We start from the raw sequence: 17,702 nt of genomic DNA, 5'->3' as shown, positions 1-17,702 counted from the left end.
ATGCAAAGTTTTTCCAGTGGGAGCATTGTCAGCGGAATTATCAGTGGTTTTAGTTTTCTGGCTAAAACTATGCCCCTTCTTCTCCTCAGGATGGTTCTCTGGGCAACATAGATGACCTTGCACAGGAATACTCTGAGTACTACAACACCTGCTTTAGTGACGTCAACGACCGCATGGAGGAGCTACGCAAACGACGAGTCTCCCAGGAACTCGACATGGTAAATGCACACTCGCCCATGTAATTACCTCGCCTAATGAAATCATGTGAACGGCTATTCATGCACAGCATTTTCTTTGCCTCTCCTCTGAACTTGCATGCTTGATTTATTATTTTTTTACACTCTTTACTAACTGCCAGACAAGGAATAGCAGAGACTGAACAAACAAGATGAAGTTGTGTTAATGTCCAAGTCTTTCCCCGAGGCCAGTGTGCCTGAACACCACTACAAGTCCTTTTCAGAGAGATGTAGGATACTAAGACACTTCTTTGGTTGCCAAGTTGCAAGTAAATCTATGATGGAATGCTGCTGGTGCTGCTGCAGAGGGCCTAGCTTTGTGCAGCATGCAACCCAATGAGTACACATGCTTGCAAGAGCAAGTATAAGATCAATTCAGTAAGTCCCTGTAAATAGGGCAAATAAATTCTCACACACACACAAAAACAAATGGTCAATTCTGTTTTTCTGCTAAGCTAGCTGCCGCTCTCCACCACATTTGCTAGAAAGTCAGACCATAGTAGAGTTATTGCCCGATAAAACAATGATTCAGCTCTCCGTCCACATACTTTGCTCACATTGTTGCCACGTTAGACTTTCTTATTTTAGACCTTGTACAGATTGTCTCCCCATTTTTCCGCGTGTTTTTCTGTCATCACATTTCCAGTTTAATAGGTGGCCCCTCTTGCTCCAAGGCGACCATGTGGCTCAGCTTGCATTGAAAGGCACAGCTGATTTATTGTGCTGTGCATTTAATGATTTCAGACATCCTGTTGTCACCGCTTTCATGATAGACTGTAAATGCATTTTGCATCTTATTATAGATTAAGTGCTGTCTCTTTGGCTGCAGACTTTGATCTGTGTTTACCTTTCGGGCATTTTTTTTTTTTTTAGTTTTGAAGGGAAGCTCTCCTCCTGAGTTCTTAAAACAGGGGTAAAGGAAGCTGTGAAGGCTCAGGGGAGGGGTTGGGGGTTGTGCTGAGTGGGACCTGAGCCTGAAGCCCAGTGCAGGAGGAGGGTAACGACATGAATAGTGGAAGAATGAGAAGGAAGGAGGATGAGGGGAATGAAGAGGAGGAGTGGAGTATGTGAGAGCCTGCAGCTGTCCTGCCACTCTGCAGAGTTTGGCAGCAAAATATAGAAGAAAAGAAGAAAAATACATGGAGGAGGGAATATAGGTCAGACAACACCTTATCAAGAGCTCTCAAAAGTGCAGTATCAACCCACACTATATGGATTTAACCTTGCCTTGCGTTTGAGTGCAGGCCTTTTTCTAAAATTAGTTTTGGGTGCTGTTTAAGTCCAGAACAGTCTTTTCTTTACCAACCCTTCTAGGATGCAATGGATTAAGACAAACATTTCTTCTCTTAGACAATATTGTTAAGAGGCATTGTGAAAGTAATACACAAGGCGTGTACCGAGACAGAGCACAGGACACTAAATGAACTGAGAATGAGCTTAGACAGAGCGATGGACACCCAGTCAGAAAGAGAGTAACAAAATGACTGCTTTTGAAGTGTGTCCAGAAGTCAGTGGCTGCAAGCCAGCGTCATGCAGTCGTCACCCCTGGGACCAGTGCCAGATGGTTAGGCAAGGTCATAAGAGCCACATTAATAGAGACAGATTTTATTAGTGGAGGTGGATGGTAAAGCAGACAGGACTCCATAAGGCTCACCTCTCTTTAGCCATTGTCTTATTTTTCATGCGTTTCATAATGTCAGATTTATAGATCAGTTATTGATTTCAATTATTATTTTTTTTACTAGTAGGTAACTTGTTTCTTCAGATCTCTCCTACTATATGCTTTTCAGTTCAGATCTGATCTATGTAGTAGAGATTTTAGGGTAAAAGTCACCTAAGCTTTGACCTTTCTTGGTTTGCAATTATGCTGTACTAGAGAAGGCTGAAGTTGAGATAAATGTGGTATCGGAGAAGACACCATGAAAGCTGTCTGGTTGGCAGTAAATCTGTGATGGAAGTCCTCATACTCCAGGTTAAATATAACTTGAGGTAAACACTGACTGGATATTTGCTTCTGGAAAATTCCCATGCGAAAGCCCCACTGTCTAAAGTGTTGTTGTGGTCAACATTGTAACACCAAAAAGTAAGAAGAAGGCCTTTTTAAGTTTCTGTTCTCCAAAGCATTCTCAACTTGACTCTTGGTACGGCGAGTTTGCTCATGATGGGAACCATTCAGCTTCTCTTTTGGGGTTTTGGGGGCTTTTTGGTTTTTTTGGGCTCTTTTTCTTAAAGTAACGAGAAATGTAACATTTGGTTTTTTTTCCACTTGCACAATATTATTAGCCTGCTCTTGTATTGTGCCCCTTTTAACATAGTGATGGCTGTCTGTGTTGTTGCAAAGCAAGGGGATCTCTCTATTAAGAGTTGATGACGGAAGCTCTCTCTTAGATGGCTATCGATGCACCTCCTTTCTGCGTGGCTTCCTCTCAGTTGTTTCTGTGACTCTATGTTAGTTTTATGAGTTAGTGGGATACAAAGGGTTAAATAAACATCCTCTTTGGGAATGTGGATATGGATTAGCGTGACGGCCTCACAGTTTCCCAGCGCTCTTATACATTAGCGTTCGGACGCTGCGCGAGGATTTTTATTATTGGAGTGACAGGAAATGCTGGAAAAGAGCAATATGTTCAGCAGTTTTAATAAAATGTGTTGTCTCTAGTAACGGGTCAGTAAAAGGTCAGGTCAGAAGGATAAAGATTTTTTTTTCTTTTTTGGCCTGGGATTGAGTTACAAACATTTTAGTCTTCCCTGTTTTAATTCTTAGCTAAATACAAAGGATTTAGTTATATTTTAGAATAAAGTAGATGCATTTGACCGTCCTAATGTACCTTACATCTGTAACCATAAACATGATTTGTTTTTCAGTGTCCCTTTTCAAAATAGAAGGTCCTTCATAGTAGTTTATTTTTACGATAATTTTTAAAATGAGTTTTAAATTTCAGTATAGCAATGAAAATTTGCTTGGCCCAATGTTGAAAACAGTGATGTCGGTGGCTATGGTAGAGGCTACCTCAAATTAAAAAAAAAAAACAATGATTGGCAGCCCACAGATTCCAGGAAATGATCTCAATTTTGGTTAGTAACACAATTCAATTACTGGTTTGCAGATCTGTTTTAGATGTGGACTGATTCTTAAAAGGCACCAAGGCAGAAGTTTGTAAAGGTTTTAACCAGTGGCTTTGAAGTAGCATAAATTATCATTGCATATTATCATTGCTAACAACTGCAATATATGACATTCTTTAGTTTCTGAAGAGGATGAGGATCATTTTAAGTACTGCTTAAAGTCATCATCAGAAGTCATCTGAAGTTGAAGTAAATACATTTAGTTAACTTTTGTCTTTTTCTTCTTTTGTTTCTTCAACATCAAGGCAGTTGGAAAAGTTATTCAAGCTATCCCCATGAGCAGCCACAAAGTCACGCTACAGTTATGTCAGTGCAAGTTTAGTTTAATTCAAAGGGAAGAAAAAAAAAGTGCCAAAACACAGACATAAAACACCAGAGGAGGGATCCCTTAAACATGCAGGGACTGGTTCTTGGATGACTAATCTTGTCTGGCCAAGGGAGAGAAATATCAAACTCTATTTTGACATCACTTTCTAACCATAGCACAATAGTACAAATGAAGCACGCTAAATATAAATCAAGAGAGCTCATTTTGGCGTTTGTGGTTGTTGGGCATTTTAACACTTGCTGTCAACCATAATGAGACATTGCACTGCTGTGTGTGGTAATATCTTTGAGGATAATTTTGGATAAGTGCATAAACAAAGCATCCTATCAATCATAAATCTGTTCATCGTAACCTGCTAACTCAAGGAATGCGTTTTATTTGTTTTATACCTGAATTGCCTGACAGCTGTGGGTCAAGACTCAGGCACGGACTTGTTTTGTTTTACCGTGAGATGAGGAACCGTGTGGTTAATGCCCACATGAAGTTAAACCATCAAAGTGCGTCAGTTCAGCTGGGTTAAAACTACAGTGTAGAGGAAAGACAAACTGTGTTGTGAACTCTGCTGCTTATTTATCCTTTCTACTCTCAGATTTTTGCCTAGAAACATAGCAAAGTCAAACACGCTCAAACAGCAGAGACTTTGTTGCTGTAAGATTGCTTTCAAAGGACGTTCGTGCCGCTGTGTTTTTTATTATTGGCAAAACCCTTGTGGAAAGCAAGTGGTATATTTAAATGTATTTTGTGATTTATTTGTCACTAACGGGACATCGGTTGTAATAACTTTGGTATTTGTTTTGAAATACCAAAGCTGAGGAGGATTCTCAAAGCTGAGGAATGCTCCACGCGCTATAAAAGAATGCAGCCCTGTGCGGCGAGCACGTACACACACTCTCCCAGACGTCCTTGAAAGGAAGAGGATGGAGATGTTGGTGTGCTAATGTTTTTCTCGTAAAAACATTTAGGCAAGCGGCAGCTTGATTGGCGTGGCATGGTTGAAATTCAGAAAACACAAGTGTGGGTAGTGTGTGTGTGTGTGTGTGTGTGTGGATTTTCCAGAACAGCCAGTCCCGCAGGCTTGCACTGTGCTGTACTAGTTCCACCTCTAACGTCTTTTTCAGGGATTGCAGTAGGTACCTGTTCCACTACATATCTTTCTACAGGGCTACTTACAGTTGCCCACCCAGGTTCACTCGGCCATGCCAGCTGGCCTACCTCCACTATGCCACCTGGTCTTTTTGCTGCACATACACCTTTTTTTCCATCTGAGGTTGGGAGTAATTTTGGTGTAGGAAAAGTGACTTCAACAGGCTTTTGCAGTGAATGGAATATGTGTTTAGCACTCATCTGTATTTTGAAGCTTTCCCTTTAATTAAAAAAATATCTGGATCTCCTGTTGCAAAGCTAAACTTTCTAGTTTCCAGGTTAATGATGGAAAGCAATGTGGTTTTTGGAAGTACAGTCACTTTTCAGTAGCGTGTGTGTGTTAGGGTTTAGTCGTTTCCGATGCCAGTTTCCTTGTGCTCAGACATCGTGATGCTCATTAGTCAGAGCTCTGCCTTCTTTCTCCCTTTCATTTTAACTTAATTCAGTCATGCTTAACCAATCATTCTCCCATCACACTTGCACGCACATACACACAAAGCGAACCAACGCCTTTGGACATCTAAGGGGGAAAACGCATGCACGTTCACATGCTTACATGCCACTTTTAGGTAAGTAGGGCAGCATCTTAAGATTATTCTGCAAAGTTCATGTAAAGGATAGCCTGCCCCCTCTGGGGGGGATGCGTTGTGGGATCTATGCTTTATACACACACACGCTCGTAGGCACCGCCTCAAACACAGATTGCCTTGATATTCTCTTTCAAGTAACCGTGTCAGCAAGTTATTCATCGTTTAACTGTGTGTCTGAGAGAAATGGAGGTTTACTTTTGAAACCATTTACTGTTTGTCTCATCACATCCTGCTCTGTGACAGATTAATCCCACAGATCTCTAGCGGAGAGTGAACAACATGTAGGTTTTGTTTGTTTTTCACTCATCTTTTCAGCTTTTCACTCTCTTTCCATGTCAGAGATGGCACGCACAGACAGGAAATAAAGGGAAGCTGAGGATGAGTAGGAGGAACAGAGAGCCACATTGTGTCTTTTAGGTCTTTTAGTGTGTGTGAAAGTGGGGGCGAGATGTGTGAATGTGTGTAGATGTTCCTTGAACTGGGTTTATGTCTGTGGTGGAATGTATGTGGTGATGCCAGGGTCTGTGTCCGGCTGTATTTTTGTGTTTATCCAATATCCAAGCAGTACAGAGACATTGTACATTAAAATCATTTTTACAACGAGCTGGCATGGTGCTTACAGTTACCCACTGGTGAAACTGATATCTGTCCTGTAGCTGCTGTCCGGAGAAGCCGCAAAGAGGATTTGATAGCAAAACCAGCCAACCACTACCTTTTTGTGTACTGTGTGTTTGAATGTGAGTATACTCCTCGTTCACAGCGTCCCTCCCTCTTAACGTGGGTCCACAATATTCTTCACAATTCAGTTGTTTAAATAGAGCTGGCAAAGTGGTGCTTGCTTAAGGGATGAATGTGTTGTGTCTTTGTCTCTTGTAATCTCTGCCTTTGTAATAAAAAAGACAAACAGTCCTTTCTGAGATTTTCCTTACATCCAGCTTGGTGACTGTAGAAACAAGTTTCCACGACTGTAGATATGTACCTGCTCTTTGACTTATGGGAATCCCCATATTCCCTGGGATGTACAAATTAAATGCTCTTCCGACATGACTTGATTTACTTCACGAAGAAGCTTCCAGTCACATGTCTCTCTTGTTGATTGAAGTAACAGACGAATACACAAATGGCCAGTAGGACTTGTGTTGAGCAAAAATGATTGTTTAATGACTGTCTCACTAAAATCCTTACAGCCACCTCTCAGTTGTGTGTGTGGTTATTGTGGGACTTGGGCTAATTTAGAGGCTTTAAGCCACTTTAGCACTTCAGGTCCTCTGCTCATTTGACCTGCAACTTACGGTTGTTCTATAGTTCCAAAGAACGCTTAAAGGTAGTTATGTCACTCCTGACTAATACACTTGCTCATGCCTTACTCACGTTCATGGGGCAACAGCGTGGAAGGATTGCATTCCCTCAACCATTACATGAATATAAAAAGGTTAAACTGGAGGTCGTCCAGATTAGGAAGCGTGACTCTTAACTGTAGGAAACTGTCTGTATTAAGCTTCCCGTGACTGCTGTCCTACAGCTTAATACCTGGGTGTGGAGTTGCAGGATGATGATGCCAATTTCCTTTCCCGCTCTCCATTTCGGGGAAATTCTAGATTACGTTTGTCTTTTGTTAATGGGCTTATAATAAAGAATTTTTTACTGATTGTAGAAGTCAAGACAGTGCAAGCAACCCTCAACCATCCCCTATATCATGTTGGTTATCCTGCGGCGAGAGAGCCAGTGAAACGGAAAGCTTAGAGTTCTGTAGAAAGACGGGGAACAGGATTTAATTTTAGATGTGTTAAGAAATCCTGGAAATTTTCAATATAATAGGACAGACAAAATAACCAAAAATAAAAATGTAATATCAGCATTTACTTGTTTCCTGTAATTCTTCATGAACTGCTAAATAATAAAGGTCAGACAGAAAGAAAGTGGAAGTGGGAACTTGCCTTAGATTTTGGTTTCTGTTCTTAGGTGGATCTGATAAATCTCATAAATGTTGCTGGCAGTGACCCAAACCAAAGGGGTCTTCACCTTTTTTGTAATTTGATGACCCATCTGGTTGAAGACCCCAAACCCAAGCCCTGCATACTGAGTATTTATTAGTGCTTCATTAGCAGTTTTAACAATGTTATAATTGACATTTTCTTACATATGTTGCAAATTAAGGCAATTAATGGGGTCTTTTCCAGTCTTGCTTACTCACATGATAGAAGGGATGACAACAAATTAAGAATGAAGTCACATAATAATAATTGTGCAACGAGTAGGGGTATGACCTTGGGCAAATAAGAGCGTTGTCCTGATGTTAACCTCAGATGTTGGGTCTTCAAGCCTGAGAGCCATTGAAAAAATATGCTCACCAGCCTTAAGCAAGTTGTTGACTGTGTCTGTTTCTGTGCTGGTTAATGGCCTGAAGTTTAAAAACAGTGGTAACACTGTGCAAGTCTGAGTATAGGGAGTCATGTTATCTCCTGCTTGACAGTTCAAAAGGGCACAAGAGCGCTGCCAGAACTATGTAGTCAGCCATTCCCTCAAGGAGTATAATTGGTTATTAGTACTCACACGCTGCAAGTTAAAATCTTGTTGCAGACTTGCTGTGATGGTATCGGCCTCAGTGTCTGTCTTTATTCAGCACATTATTCAAAGCACATCTGTATCTGGATTTGTTATAAATGCACCTGCTTCAGACACATTCATTAGCTCCAGCCAAGTAGTGCAAACACACTGACAGCGAGTTTAAAAGCTGGAAAAACTTGGCAACATTTTGTGTATAAAGAGAGTTTAAAAATAAATGCGATTTATATTGTTTTCGTACAGTTGTAGTGAAAGCCACTGTTAAATTTACGAGCAAAGCTCTGTCAGGTCTGGATGTCTGTTTTGCATGTCTGCCTGTGCAGTTAGTCAAATATGGCATGTTGTATTCTAATGTAAGATAAGAGGCAAACTAGCAGGTGTTTGTCTTGAGTGAAGGGAGTTTACTGATGTAATTGTCATTACAAAATCAGATGCACGGAAGCCAGTTTTGCAGGTGCTGAGTTACTTTTCAGAACGGTTCACGCAGACTTGAGCGCCTGAAGCAAGTCATGACTTGCCTAGCAGCAGTTGTTGGTGTACACACACACACGTGCTTGTGTTTGTTTTGACGCCTTTTCAAGTATGTCTGACTCTGACAATAATTAAAAAACAAAACAATAACGTCTGTACATGCATGAGTGCACTGTGAAGCATTCCCTCCACTGCTGCTGTATTTTTTTTATGCTTTCGTCTTTAGCTTTCCTTAAAGAACTGTTTTACTTTCCCGGTGTTGTGATTTGCTCCTTTGCCTCTTGGATTGTGATGCTTGACCTTCTCACTCCTCCCCCTCTAATTTTTCAGGAGAAACAAGACCCAAGCAGCACCTCTCTGCAGCTCCGTAATGAGATCCAGGTAGGCGAAGTCATTATGTGCACCTGCATAAGAGTAGCACTTGTGAAATACTGTCAGATGTCATTGTTACCAAAAGTCTGACACGTGCCTCCACCCCCTTCCTTGTCTCTCTCTCCAGGAATCTTTAGGCTTCAGCAGCGAGGTGTCCACTCCTGAAACGGACAGAAAGTAAGTTTCCATTTTTGTCCCTGATAAAATGTGACTGTAGCAAGTTTGCATCTATGAAATATGCTTGGATTGAGATGTCTGTCTGCTGCATTTCCAAACAATTTGCAGCCTGTGTCTGGCTCATATCAACCTGTGCATGCCTGCACACAAAATCACACTTTCTTCATGTCCACGGCTAAATATGGAGAGAAATGCACACAGCTTCAGACACAGCTAATGTGTTTGGTAGATCTATTATGTGGAACCTTGTTTTTTTTTGTTTTGTTTTTTTAAAAAGAGAAGCAGAAGATGCTAGTTTACGTGTGTATATTTGCTCTAATGATGGTAATAAAACATTACCCACTGACTATTTAGAAGGTCATTTTCAAGAGAGTTTAAAGTTAAGGAGCAATCTGCACTAATGGACGTCTCGAAAAAGATGTAGTTGGTCTTCCATGCTTCTCTGCTCACATTGCTGCTGCAGTTAAAGGAAACCCAGTGACTGCTTCCTCTGGCTGACTCGCTTGGACCAGCAGCCATTCTCTATTCTCCAGGCCGTCTATACTTCCTTCCTGCCTTTGTGTTCTGCGATGTAGAGGGGGGAGGAGACGGAGAGGGTGATGGCCAAAAGATTAGAGCAAAAGAGCATGAACGAAAGAGCAGGATGGAACTGGGCATGGGTGGGGTTCCTTTTTACTGGATCCTGTTACACAAAAGTATGTTCTTTTTTGAATACCACTGTATTTTGCTTGCACAAAATTTCTAGGTCGTAGCCCACCATGAGGTCACTGTTATACAATGCTATGCAAATTTAAAGCGATCCAAGTTGGCTGAGGTTGGCTAAATGGCCTGATCGCGCACACAAGGTCGCTTTATGTTTGATAAATGAGACAGAATGTTAAGAATATATTTGTTTCCTCATGATGAGTTGTCTAGTAAAGACCTCGTTACAAAATAAGCTCCTTGGGCAGTGTTGGTCATTGGTAGTGATAAAGAAAACCCCCAAATTTTAGGAAAGTAATCAGCCCCGGTGGAGCTGCCATCTTCATGTGATGACCAGCGAAGTGCATACCGCAGACATGATCTCTATTCCCATGGCTTTATATGTTGCACAGACAAATGCAGAAGATGATGGGATCCAGATGCCAAAATGACGTCTCTCTACTGTTTGAAAGAGACCCTAAAAGAGCCCCTAACTGTACTATATTATGTCTTTTCTTTCTGTCAGTCTGGTTTCTTTCTCTCTCTCATGCTTTGCATGGTTTCTCTTTCCCTTACCATCACCAATAAATATATTTATATATATATGTGTATAATATAACTTGTAAACCTACCATTCTCTGAGTTTTTATTCTTAAATTACAAAACTTCCTACATCGCACTTGTAATAACCCTCTTTGTTTTAATCTATCATTCACTGGCAGCCTGTCTGCTCCCACTCACCCCAGTTCTCTTCTCTATTAAGTTGTCCATTGTCCACTTTCCACCATGGTGAATGGATTTCAGGTAGAGTGATTTATCATGTGCAGGGAGACCGATAGGCATGCCCCGTGCATTCCTGGGACCCGATTCCTTACAGCCGCACAAAAGGCACGCTTGCACGTTCACGCGCACAAGCACGGGTACCCCACTGTCGCCTTTCTGCGGGACAATAGCAGGCAGATAAGATTTCCCAGTCTTCATCCAGGGGCTGGAGTCACCCTTCTTTTCCCTGTTTCTATGTCACTTTGTTGGCAAGACGTGGGCACAGCTCTGATTGTGCCGGGTTTACAAGTGGTGTTGACAGAGCACTCCCAGAAGGCTGAAAGGTTCAAGTTTGCAACATCCTGTTTTTGGAAGCTGATTGGTTGGTGGATATTGCTGTGCAGAATGGGCACCTTGCTTATCAGTGAGGTTAAAAAAAAAAAAAAAAGAGGTAAATGGATTTTGATGAAAACGCACATGCAGAAACAGAAGATACGAATTGCCGGCTCCAACTGGGTTTGAAAATGGTAGTGCGCTTAGAGGCATCTGTGCTGCTGGAAAGCCCAGCTTACGCAATAATCAGATGGATTTGTAAGCTGTGCCATGTGAAGAATCGGTTTCAGAACAACAGCACCACGTTGGAAAACTAAAGCACCTTGTCAGCACATTTACCTTGTGCGGGTGAGTATTGTAGCCTTGAGCTGAACAAAGTAGACGGCAAGCTGAACGACAGGAAAGTGCGCTCGTAGTTGAAATGCACGTGCTTTTTCAGCTAAGCGCATAATTTTCTATTTTCCTGCCTTCCCTTTTGCGGTGACCTCTGCGACTCCCTAAAGAGGTCGTCCCTCTGTTCTTCCTGTGGACACTGCTACCGTCATACTGTCACCTCTCATTGTTTCGTCAAGAACACCGGGGATTGCTTTGCTCCAGGTGGCCAACCTTGTAACCACACAAAAAACACAGTGTCTGTGTGCAAACACGCGTGCATTCCCGTAATTTCACCTGAGCACAGTACAAAAAAATGGCAGTAAGATGCTATTAAACATGAGCTCACACAGCTGTGTTCAAATCTTCCCATGTGCTGGTTTATCATCATCTGCTCTAGACAGCACCTCTGTCACACCTCATATGAGCTATATTACATATCTGCAGTAGTTTCAAAGCCCTGTACTGTAACACAAATGGTACTTGCAGCTTATCATTTTGAAAATTACTCATGCTGTTCATCCCTGCTAGGAATAGTGCTCACAAACATATCATTTTCAGAGCGCAAACCAAGCATTCACGCATAGTGAATATGGGCTTAAATAAGCAAACACGTGGTAACTTTAATTTTCATATTGTACACACATCATGAGAAGCAACCTGTGCTTGTCCTGGACAGGTTCAACCCAAATAGAGATACTGTATGTTATACAGTACCTTTGTTAGCAGTTACATGTTCCCTTCTCACTGCAGAGAGGAGAATTGAAATAGGAAGGCATGCCAAAGATTTAAGGTTAAACCAATTAAGTTGCCTAGCCACACTATGCTGGGTTAACACACTTTTGGAAGACATTCAGGCTCTTTTAGCGAGCGGATGTGTGCGCGTGAGTGCATGTGTCTGTGCGCTGCATGGGAGGTTAATTTATAGAGCATGAAGGTGGGGTGGGGGCTGACGATGCCGCTACAGAAAAGCTTCTATTGAGGGAGTTCTTTTAGCATTAGCTTTGGCCCTAGCCTGTCTGGGAGGGGGAGCAGAGGAGTAAACCATACAGGCATCCATTCAATTAGCATCTCATTATGTTGCCATGGCAGCCGGGCTTTAAGCCGTGCAAAGATTTCCCATTGCACCTAGACAAGGGCTACCATATTTGAACAAATGTACGTGGTCGCATGCGCGGACATACAGAGCCGTGTACCAACTGGAGAGGAAAAGTGACCTGTTCATCTTGTTTTGATCCCGTCACTGTCTTTCATGATGCTTCAGCGACAACCACCTGTCTTTGTGTGTGACTCAGCAGCTGTATGCACGTGCGCAGTTGGCTGAATTCACAGACGGGTGTGTGAAAACCGGCCGGTAAGAGACAGTAAAAGAGCGAGACAGTTATGCCTTTAGAAGAGAGATTAGCTTAATAAGTCTCTTAGGTTATCAGCTGGATAAATTTAAGGTACTCTGTTCCCCCTGTGATTTATTTCCATTTAACTGAAAGAACAGCTTACAGTGTGCAGCCAGCACCACTCATTATCACTCCCACACTATTATACATCTAAACATACCTTTACAGTGTTGTCACAGGGCCTCTATTTTGCAAACTTTGCGTGAAAACTCAGTCTTTCTGCTTTATCCACAACTTTTAAGACAAAAATAGAGTTCTTGATGTGGTTTGTCATCTTCTGCAGAACGAGGGAGTCAGCTGAGATCCAACATGCTGCTGAACTTTCTAGAAAATGGCGAGAGGTTGCTCATACATGGCTTTTTCATCCGAACACCGCAGTTCATGTTTTACCAGAGGCTTTTACATTTTTTTTGGAGACAAATTTATGCGCACATTGGGGTATTTGTTTTTACTCACACATTTTCCATTTCTATCTCTCTCGTATGCCCTTAGTTTCAGTCTCCCATCTCTCTTCCTCGTGACTGTCTATCCTGTGGAGGGAAGTGGAAACACAAACAGGCTGAGTCTGCTCTGTGGTTTCTCCTCCTACCCCTTCTGTCTCCTTCTGTTTCTCTATTCCTCAGTTCCTTACTTTCCCTCTTCAATCTGCGCACCACTGTTAAATGGTTGTTCTTCATTCGTCTTGTTGACCTTCCTGCATTCTGTACTGCTCCTAAACACTTCTGTATTACTGCCATCTTCATCTTACCCACTTGTTTTTGCAGCAGGGGTGTTGTTACCCACATCTCTTTTCCACCCTCTCCCTCTCAAGCCTCAGGAGCCTGGTCTAAATCACTAAAGTACCATCACTGACCCCAAGTGGTGGATACACAGAAATGCAGACCCACTCCCTGAACATTTATAATTGTCGCTGAGCATCAGTGTACTTTTTATGTGGTTCATTGAGATTAGAAGAGACATTGTAAATTTTTCATTTTTTTTAACAGTGATATTTTTCTGTTTTCTTTTAGAATGTCTCTACACAAGTCCAGCTCTGAAGATGGATCTGGAGGTAAATAGATTTCAAGTCAATATACAATTATGCCACCTTGAACCCAGCTGGACTTCCAGTAATGGTGCAAAGTGTCTGGGTTAAATTGCCTATTTTTGACACTATCTGTGTGATAGTCACCACTTTTTGATGCTTTTTTAGGGTAATCATAATCTCCTTGCTGTTTTTAACACTTTATTTTTAGATTTAGATTTTGGTTATGTAGGTGAGGCAAAATACCTGTTTATGTAAACCCCCAATATCATTTTACATGTCCTATATCAAGCAGGGTGGAAGCATAAGTGGGTACCCTGTGGGGTTTAACCTCAGGATCTCTCACACCTAAAACCAGCATCATACTCACATCTTTATTCACACCTTCTCAGGTCTGGACGATGAGGCAGCAGAAGTTTGAATGAAGTGTAATATTGCATTTTAGTTTTACATTAATTAATTTAGTAAACATATAAAATTTTAGAGTTAAACACATTCCAGTCATGGGTAGAGCTCTTATGGAAACAGTTATATTTTGTCTACTGCGCTCAGGAGAAGATTTGTCAGATTTGAGAAGTGAAATCCTGATGATGTCGTCAAGTTTGCCTTTGATATAAACTCAAGCTGTGGTTTAAAAGACACGGACATTTATCAGACAGAGTAATTCTAATGAAAGTCCATTACAGGATTAACCATTGTAGAGTACATACTAGTGTTTAATAACTGAGTTGTTTTGACTGACCTAGTTTTCTTATTTAAAGCACTGAAACACTGAACCGAACAGTTTCTTTCCTGTATTCCTGAAACAGCAAAGTGTATAGCCCGGTTTGGTGTATTTCTCATGCTCATCATGTTTTCTTGCTTGTGTGTAACCTCGTCTTTTATTTCCTCCCTTAAGGTAAATGGGACAGTAAGAAGAAGAACAAATCTTTTTGGCAGAACTTCCGCAAATCTCAGCACAAACCCGTTGTACGACAGACGTCCAAAGGTTTGTGCGGCTCTATTGTACACATTCGGTTCACCGAATATTTGTTGCTTCGTGTTTTCCTTTTTGCTCATTGGTCTTTACCACAATCAGGAGAAGATATTGGCTACGTGGCCAGTGAGATCACCATGAGCGATGAGGAGCGGATCCAGCTGATGATGATGGTGAAAGAGAAGATGATCACCGTAGAAGAAGCTCTGGCTCGGGTAGGAACCTCCCGCATTGTCTCTTGCACTTTATCCCCTCCCTCATCGACCCTCATGCCCCAACGACTGATGGGCTGTAATCTTCTTTAAACCCTCCCTTTCTCCATACTCCCTCAGCAGCTCTGGCTTTCTAAAACGACTTACTCTTACTAACCCCCCCTCCCTTTTTACCCTATATATATTCCCTATATATATATATTTTTTTTTTTGCGCCTGCATTGTCCTCTTTACACACACAGCACACACACACAACTCCAGACTTAATGGTGTCTCCAGAGGTTGAGGAGTCCAGGGATTTTGGGGTGTGAGCTCTTGGAGTGTGTGGGTGTGTTGTTCAGCTCATACTTGCGAGGTTGACGGTCATAGTAACTCAATAGCCCCATCTGTTGGAGGGATTCTGTGGTGCATTGTGGTCTTTCTCTTTAGTTGGACATGGTGGATATTCATTTGGCTGTCCTATCCATTTTTTTCCCCAATGCACTTTCATTTTGATCTGACTCTCAATCAATATCTGTTGATTGGTTTGTGACTTTTCTGTCGTCTCTTTTTTTTTCTTCATCTCCTCCCTTTCTGTCAGTTTCAATTTATGATGCTTTTCTCCTGGGTAGCATGCCGGGCCATCAGAGTTAGAAGACTGGATTGCTCTCCCAAAGGCAGATGTTAATTCTCCTTTTACATGTCTTTTTATTTTCTTCCAGGATATTGATTTTAAATTGGAGGATTTCACCTGTCTTATGATTGACATTCTGTCAAACCAATCATAGAATCTGAAAAAGAAAAAAAAAATGGTGAAAGGATGCAGAGACCTGTTTAAAAATCAGTGACTTTAATAATTTCCCTCATGGTCACCGAACTCATCCGTCAGTTCACAACCTATAGTAGCCATTTTATCCTCGTGAATACACACTGCTGATGTTTTCCAGTCTAGTATATAGTGAGACAAAGCATGCTGGGTGAGAGTGGGTGGTCCCGCCCTGTTCCTCTGCCTCTCTGACCTCTTCTTCTCCACGTAGCTGAAGGAGTATGAGCGCAGCAGACAGTCCAGCAGTACTGACACTGCAGAGTGGGCTGACGGATCTGCACCCAATCTAAACCAGTCCTCAAACTGCAACGTAAGTACACCCTCACCCCTGCCCCTTCCTCCGTTACCCAAGCCCACCAAAACCTTGATCTGTTCCCTTTTACTCTCCCTCTTCTTAACACTCTCACCTCAGCCACTCTCACTTTGAGTTTAAACTTTCACAGGAGAAGGCTGGGATGTAGAACAGCAACATTGAGTTGATTATATATGTAATGTTTGTGTTTATCCAAATGTGATTGATTCAACTTTACTCTTGATTTTCCTTTTTTCTTTTCTTCCTTTATATTTCTCTCTCTGTTCTGCATTCGATAGCCAAACTACAACATAACTGCCTCTGCATATACATTCTCTCCACCATGTCAAGTGCATCCTAGTAGTATTGATGTTGCCTCTGAACATTTCAGTTCATTGTTCAACTCTGGTCTTCCTTAGGCTCTGCTCTTTTTTTTGGCAGTCAGAACAAGAACTGTGCAATTCACTGAAAGTCCTCTTCCATATTTTAGTCATCAGTTTAATCCTCGCCTGGGCATCTCATTTGAAAATTGTCCCAACAACGTCATAATTGGCTGCTGCAGTGACAGGGAAATTGTCTTATGGAAATTTAGGGCAGGTCTGTTTACATCAGTTGGTTGTAATTGTAACTTTTGGAAAGCCAAGTGGAGAGGCACACAAAATCCACCCCAAATCTTTTGCAGCATTCAGCATTGAGGATACTTGATGTTCGAAAGTCGGCTGCATAACGGCAGCTATGTGTTCAGAGGTAGGAGCGCCGACAATCGCCTCTTTGTTGGCTGCCGTTTGGATTTTGATGACAATCAGTCGGTTCTTTTCTTTGCTTGTGTATTATTATGTGCTGCTATGTGTGTGTTTTGCTTTAGTTTTTTTTTTTTAAATGGAGGTCAGCCTTGATGCAGAATCGAGACTTGCAGTGGTCAGGGCAGTTGTATGTAAACACGCAGATTATAAAGAATGTACTGTATGGCATCGCACGGGAATAGCATGCAAAGTTTTATGCGCTGACCCACTTTTTTTTCTTTGCAGGAAGTGAATTTATACAAACACAAAAATTCCAAGCTCTCTGAAAATAACTCCCGCACACATGTATGTTGTTTTGCAAAGAAAATGGAATCAGTTCTTCACCAGTCTGTTACATGTCCTGTTTCTCCCCTTTATTCACCTAACTGAATGAACATGCGTTTGGTGGTCTTATTGTTAAAGTTGACCCCATGTTCTGCAGACAAATACAGATTTCAGTCCAAGCAGAGTTTGAGTATCAGTCTCTTTCATTTAAGTGAATGAACATGTTTCGGTGACTAATGCTCTAGACTTTTGCACATTCACCCCGTGTGACTCCTCAGCTTAAGTAACGATTGCATTCATATGGAAATCAGATCTGCATTGCCGTTTCTTTATATGACTGAATCAGTAACTTTATGAATAAAGACCCATGCCAAACAGTTTTCTCACACCATCAAGGGGCTCCATTATTTATTCTTCTGGGTAATGATTGATGATATCCATTCACATGGAAAAATAGGTCAATTATGCCATGCATAACTTGTATCTGTTATCTGGTTCTTTGATGTAGTGCAGTATGCTGATCAGCTTGTCAGTCTCCTAAAACTTTCTGTTGTTAGCGGCTCACTTCCTGTGGGAAGACGGCTGATCATTTGGGGGATTTTATAGACTTGAGAGAAGACGGAAGAGTTACAGTACTGAAGGATTATTGTGTAGCAGAACACACAGTTTGGCCCTTGGAGGCAAATGCTAGAAGCCGAGAGGAAACTAGGGAGACAGAGACTTAAGATAAAGACTCAGCCCCCAAGGCCAGGAAAGGGGGAGCTATGCATCTCCCT

The 17,702-nt window shown here is 41.7% G+C and overlaps 1 protein-coding gene across 4 annotated transcripts in view; it reads left to right on the top strand.

Moving 5' to 3' along the window:
* sash1a (SAM and SH3 domain containing 1a) overlaps positions 1-17,702 on the top strand; it is a 159,201-nt gene that overhangs the window by 118,002 nt on the left and 23,497 nt on the right. For 3 of the 4 annotated variants that reach the window (XM_063494777.1, XM_063494780.1, XM_063494779.1), the window contains exons 2-8: positions 90-218; positions 8,790-8,840; positions 8,959-9,008; positions 13,561-13,601; positions 14,473-14,562; positions 14,653-14,765; positions 15,779-15,877. In XM_063494777.1, the coding sequence (XP_063350847.1) occupies positions 90-218; positions 8,790-8,840; positions 8,959-9,008; positions 13,561-13,601; positions 14,473-14,562; positions 14,653-14,765; positions 15,779-15,877 (573 nt within the window). The remainder of the gene's footprint in view (positions 1-89; positions 219-8,789; positions 8,841-8,958; positions 9,009-13,560; positions 13,602-14,472; positions 14,563-14,652; positions 14,766-15,778; positions 15,878-17,702) is intronic. The other variant, XM_063494778.1, reaches the window with a different exon arrangement.

The sequence above is a fragment of the Pelmatolapia mariae genome, linkage group LG15, assembly GCF_036321145.2.
Source record: "Pelmatolapia mariae isolate MD_Pm_ZW linkage group LG15, Pm_UMD_F_2, whole genome shotgun sequence".
Classification (NCBI taxonomy): Eukaryota; Metazoa; Chordata; class Actinopteri; order Cichliformes; family Cichlidae; genus Pelmatolapia; species Pelmatolapia mariae.
Note: the sequence above shows the minus strand (reverse complement) of the source record. Positions and strands in the feature narration are given on the sequence as shown.